The 6,103-nt window shown below is 39.1% G+C and overlaps 1 protein-coding gene across 1 annotated transcript in view; it reads right to left on the reverse strand.

Annotated features, from left to right (window-relative positions):
• YWHAE (tyrosine 3-monooxygenase/tryptophan 5-monooxygenase activation protein, epsilon) overlaps positions 1-6,103 on the reverse strand; it is a 53,999-nt gene that overhangs the window by 20,357 nt on the left and 27,539 nt on the right. Inside the window, exon 2 of the mRNA XM_012653015.1 lies at positions 252-451. Within this exon, the coding sequence (XP_012508469.1) occupies positions 252-451 (200 nt within the window). The remainder of the gene's footprint in view (positions 1-251; positions 452-6,103) is intronic.

The raw sequence follows: 6,103 nt of genomic DNA on the forward strand, positions 1-6,103 counted from the left end.
ACAACCAGTTACAGATTCCTTTGTTCCTTCTCCACTCCCACTGCTCCACTTGACCAGCCTTAAAAAAAAGAAAAAAGAAAGAAACAAAGAAACGCTAACCAATTTTCTTTAACATTACAGTATATCTGAGGGGGATACATTCTGAAACCCTCAGTGGATGCTGAATCCACAGATGGTATGTCTTTCTCTCTCTCAAAATATCTTACTCTTGAAACTGTGGATAAGGAGGGACTACTGTACAATAATCTCACCATTTGCCGATACTCCCGAATCATTTTTAGTTTGTCTTCTCCTCCCTTGTTTTCTTCTTTCTGTTCAATGCTGCTGATTATTCTCCAGGAGGCTCTTCTAGCTCCAATCACATTTTTATACGCAACAGATAGGAGGTTTCTTTCTTCCACTGTCAGCTCCACATCCATCCCTGCTACTTTCTTCATTGATTCCACCATTTCTATAAGGTAAAACAAAATCAGAGACCTTACAAACTTAAAAGTTTTGTTAACATATTCCTTTCTAAATAGTTCTTTCTTCCTGCCAACCTAATAGAAAACAAAAGAACTGTGACAAAAATAACTTCACAATCATCAAAACTAATGTGAGTAAAAACCCAAAAAACATGTAAAAGAAACTAAGAGCCAACACAAGAACTGGAAGAGAAGTTATAAGGAATCAGAAGACTATTTCATATAATATCTAGCATAATTTAGTATGTTTCCAGCATCTCATTAAATAAAGGAACTAGGAATACACGCATTTTTCAGTAAAAATAACTCAGCCGTTTAAGACGAAGATTAAAAATTTACAGGCTCTAAAACATATTACCTTACAAATAAACTGCATGTGCCCAAAACCAAAGTCATGGGAGGAAAGGGAATTCATTCATACAGCAAAAAATATATTGAGCATATGATGAGTCACAAACACAGACTTACGATGTTTCTATCCTCCTTCCTACAAACTCATTCATTGGTAAAACTTCTGATGGTTCCTATTTGTTACCACTAGGTGGCGAGCAAAGAAAGGGGCCAAGATAAACCTTGGGTATGAATACCCCTAAGTACAGGAAAATATAGATAATACAGCAGTGTGTGGAATGTAAAGGAAGAACTAAAGACAGCTCAATAAATACCAACTGAATAAATATTTTAACAAATGAAACCCAAGAACCTGCATTTTAACAAGCACTCTTAACATATATTAACACTCTAAGCATACCCACACTTTTTTTTTTGAGATAGTCTCGCTGTGTCATCTGGACTAGAGTGCCCTGGCCTGCTTCACAGCAACCTCAAACTCCTGGGCTCAAGTGAACCTCCTGCTTCAGACTCCCCAGTAGCTGGGACTACAGGCATGTGCCACCACGCCCAGCTAATTTTTTCTATTTTTAGTAGAGACAGGGTCTCGCCCTTGCTCAGGCTAGTCTCAAACCCCTGACGTCAAGCAATCCTCCCACCTCAGCCTCCTGAAGTGCTAAGATTACAGGCATGAGCCACTGTACCAGGCCAGCGTACCTCAGAAGGTATCAAGCAGATGATGACTTTATTAAACACTACCTAATGGTATGCTAAATTAAGGGGAGTCTTCCTAATGTGTAACCACAGGAAAATATGTTTTGAAAAGCATCCTTTCAGAAGTATCAGAAAATTAGTAAAAATATTAAGATGTTGTAAAGTCTCCTTGGCAAACAGTCTGGCAGTTTCTTTTATAGTTAAACACTTAACCAGATGATTCAGCAAACCCAGTTCTAAGTATATCAAAGACTTTTACACAAATGTTCATAGCAACATTATCCCTAACAGCCAAAAAGTGGAAATAAATGTGCACCAACAGGGGGAAAGAATAAGCAAATTGTGTTACACATCTATATGATGGAATACTATTCAAATATAAAAAAAATTAACTGATACAAGCAACATAGATGAATCTCAAAAACATCATGTTAAGTAAAAAAGGCCAGACTAAAAAGACTATATGGGTCAGGCACGGTGGTTCATGCCTATAATTCTAGGACTCTGGGAGGCCACAAAGGGAAGATCACTTCAAATCAGGAGTTCGAAACCAGACAGAGCAATAAAAAATAGAAAAATTAGCTGGGCACGGTAGCATGTGCCTTTAGTCCCACCTACTCAAGAGGCTGAGATGGGAGGATCACTTGAGCCCAGGAGTTTGAGACTACAGTGAGCTATGATGAGGCCAATGCACTCCACCCTGGGTGACAGATCCCGTACCCCCACCCTCCCCCAACAAAAAACCAGGAACAGTGGCTCATGCCTATAATCCTAGCACTTTGGGAAGCCAAGACAAGACGACTGCTTGAGGCCAGGAGTTCGAGACTAGCCTGAGCAAGAGCAAGACCACCTGTAATCCTAGCACTTTGGAAGGCTTAAGCAGAGGAATCACTTGAGCCCAGGAGTTGAAGATTCCAGTGAGCTATGATGACACCACTATACTCTAGCCCAGGAAACAGGTAGAGTGTGTCTCAAAACAAACGAAGACTATATGCTTCAATTTTTATCAAATTATAAAAATGCAAAACTGAAAAAACAGAAAGCAAACAGCAGTTACCAAGGTGTGGGGGTATAATGTGTGCAAAAGAGTTCAATGGAAATTTGGGCGGTGGGCAGTGGTGGTGGAGGTAATGCAAACTGTTCTACTGTGGAGACTGCACAACTGTATATATTATTCAAAACTCACTGGACTGTATATGTAAAAGTGGTACATTTTATTGTATAAATTGCATCTCGAGCCACTTTTTAAAAATACAATTCTAAAGTATTTAAAAAAGAAGTTTTAGGGTATGGTAGTAAAACCATTGATTCATTTGTTGGAGTCTGAAAGCATTCGACACATGTCCAATTTTGTTCTCTAAACCATGGCTATGAAAAAGGCTAAATTTACAGGCAGTGAGGTAACTGCACTTTCATATTAGTTTATTCTCAAAACCCAACAAGTCAGAAACACCTCACGTGAACCAATAATTCAACTTTATAAACTGGTCCCAACAGAGCAATTCATAAGTAACCCAGCTACAACAAAAACAGAACCATTAATTCTTTTAATTCTAGGGTTGTGCAAATTCTTTTAATTGTAGGGCTTTGCAACATTGTATGTGGAAAAACTATACATAGTTTTAACAGTTATGTATCTCTGGATACTACTGCAAATGATTTAGATTTTCTTTCTTTTTTTTTTTTTTTTTTGAGACAGAGTCTCCTCTGTTGCCCTGGGTAGAGTGCAGAGGCATCCCTGTAGCTCACTGTAACCTCAAACTCCTGGGCTCAAGCGATCCTCTTGCCTCAGCCTCCCAAGTAGCAGGGAATACAGGTGCATGTCAAGATGCCTGGCTAATTTTTCTACTTTTAGTAGAGGCAGGGTCTCTCTCTTGCTGGGGCTGGTCTCAAACTCCTGAGATAAAACGATCCTCCCACCTCAGCATCCCAGAGTGCTAGGATTACAGGCGTGAGGCACCAAGACCGGCTTTCTTCATTTTTCTGTGCTTTACAAATTTTCAATAATGAACATTTAATATTTTCATAATGCAAGGGGGAATATATTTAGTTGATTCACCTAAGTATAACTGCCTTCACTTAGACATCCACAAAACAACACACAGGACTGTGTCGTAAAATTACAGAAGCAGCAGTTATCAATCTTTTATTAAACAACTTTATTTATATATAACAAATCACCCATTTTAAGTGTACCATTCAATGGTTTTTACTATATTCACAGAATTCTGCAACCATCATTACAGTTTTAGACTATTTTCATCACTTTAAAAAGAAAAGGCCCAGGCCGCGCACAGTGCCTCATCCCTGTAAACCTACCATTTTGGGAGGCTGAGGCAGGAAGACTGCTGTTTGAGGTCAGGAGTTCAAGATCAGTCTGGGCAATATAGTGAGATCCTGCCTCTACCAAAAAAAAAAAAATTAGCCAGGCATGGACGTGTGCACCTGTAGTCCCAGCTACTTGGGAGGCTGAGCCAGAAAGAATGCTTGAGCCCAAGAGTTACAGGCTGCAGTGAGCTATGATTATACCACTGCACTCCAGCCTGGGCCACTGAGCGAGCAAGACTTTGTCTCTTAAAAAAAGAGAGAGAGAGAAAAGGCCCACACCCATTAGCAGTCACTTCTGGTTTACCTTCAACCCTTATCCCCAGCCCAAGCCAACTGCCAATCTACTTTCTGTCTCTATAGATTTGCCTATTCTGGACATTTCACATACAGGAAATATTGCATGTTTGGTTCCAGATCACTGCAATAAAGCAAGCCATAAATTTTTGGTTTCCTAGTGCATATAAAAGTTATGTTTACACTATACTGTAGTCTATTAGCTGTGCAATAGTATGTGTAAAAAAGTACACATTTTAATTTTAAAAAGCTATTGCTAAAAAAAATAGTATCATGTGAGCCTTCAGCGAGTCAAGATCTTTTTGCTCTTGCATCTCAATGTTGATGGCTGCTAACAAACCAAGGTGGCAGCAGTTCCTTGAGGCTGAGGTAGCTATGCCAATTTCTTAAAACAGTGAAGTTTGTGACATTGACTGAGTCTTCCTTTCATGAAATATTTCTCTGTAGCATGCAATGTTGTTTGACAGCATTTTACCCACAGAACTTTCAAAATTAGAGTCAGTCCTCTCGAACCTTGTCACTGTTTTATCAATTAAGTTTATTTAATAGTCTAAATCTTGTTGTCATTTCAACAATGTTCACAACATCACCAGGAGTAGACTCCATCTCAAGAAACCATTTTCTTTGCCCATCCGTAAGAAGCAACTCCTCATCCATTCAAGTTTGATCATGAGATTGCAACAATTCAGTCACATCTTCAGGTTCCACTTCTAATTCTAGTTCTCTTGCTATTTATACCACATCTATACCTACTTCCTCCAGTGATGTCTTGAATCCCTCAAAGCCATTAATGAGGGTTAGAATTAACTTTTTCCCAACTCCTGTTAATGTTATTCTGATAACCTCCTCCTCCTCATGAATGTTCTTAATAGCATCTAGAATGGTGAGTCCTTTCCAGTAGGTTTTCAATTGATTTTGACCAGATGCATCAGAGGAATCGTTATCTATGGCAGCTATAAACGTATTTCTTAAATGGTAAGACTCAACTCAAAATTATTTCTTAATCCGTGGGTTACAGAATGGATGTTTTATTAGCAGACATGAAAACATTAATCTCCTGTGTATCTTGATTAGAGCTCTTGGGTGACCAGGTGCACTGTCAATATTTTGAAAGCCATCTTTTTTTCTGAGCAGCAGGTCCCAACAGTGGGCTTAAAATATTCAGCAAACTATGCTGTAAACAGATGTGCTGTCATCCAGGCTTTGTTGTTCCATTTATAGAGCAAAGGCAGAGTAAATTTAGCACAGTTCTTAAGGGCCCTAGGTTTTTTAGGATGGTAAATGAATAATGGCTTCAACTTGAAAGACACCAGCTGCATTAGTCCGTAACAAGAGAGTCAGCCCCGTCCTTTGAAGCTTTAAAGCCAGCCACTAACTTCTCTCTAGTTATAATGAAGTCCTAGGTGACAACTTCTTCCAATAGAAGACTATTTTGCTTACTGTGAAAACCTGTGGTTTAGTGTAGCCACCTTCATCAATGATCTTGACCAGATCTTTCTGGATAACCTGCTGCAGCTTCTGTATCAGGATCTGCTGCTTCACCTTGCATGTCTGTTATGGAGACAGCATCTTTTCTTAAACCTCATGAACCAACTTCTGCTAGCTTCAACTTTTCTTCTACACCTTCTCACCTCTCCTGGCCTTCACAGAATTGAAGAAAGTTAGTTAGGGCTTTGCTCTGGATAGGCTTTAGCCAAAGGGAATGTTGTGACTGGTTTGACCTTTTACCCACACTATTAAAACTTTCTCCACATTAGCAATAAGGCTGTTTTCTTTCATGTCATTCATGTGTTCCATGGAGTAGCACTTTTATCACTTTCCTTCAAGAACTTTTCCTTTGCATTCACAACTTTGGCCTTCCACATGCCTTCCTTACTAAGCTTAATCATTCCTATCTTTTGATTTAAAATGAGACATGCGACTTTTCCTTTCAATGGAACGCTTAGAGGACATTATGGGGCTTTTTTTTTTTT

The sequence above is a fragment of the Propithecus coquereli genome, unplaced genomic scaffold, assembly GCF_000956105.1.
Source record: "Propithecus coquereli isolate 6110/MARCELLA unplaced genomic scaffold, Pcoq_1.0 Scaffold409, whole genome shotgun sequence".
Taxonomy (NCBI): Eukaryota; Metazoa; Chordata; class Mammalia; order Primates; family Indriidae; genus Propithecus; species Propithecus coquereli.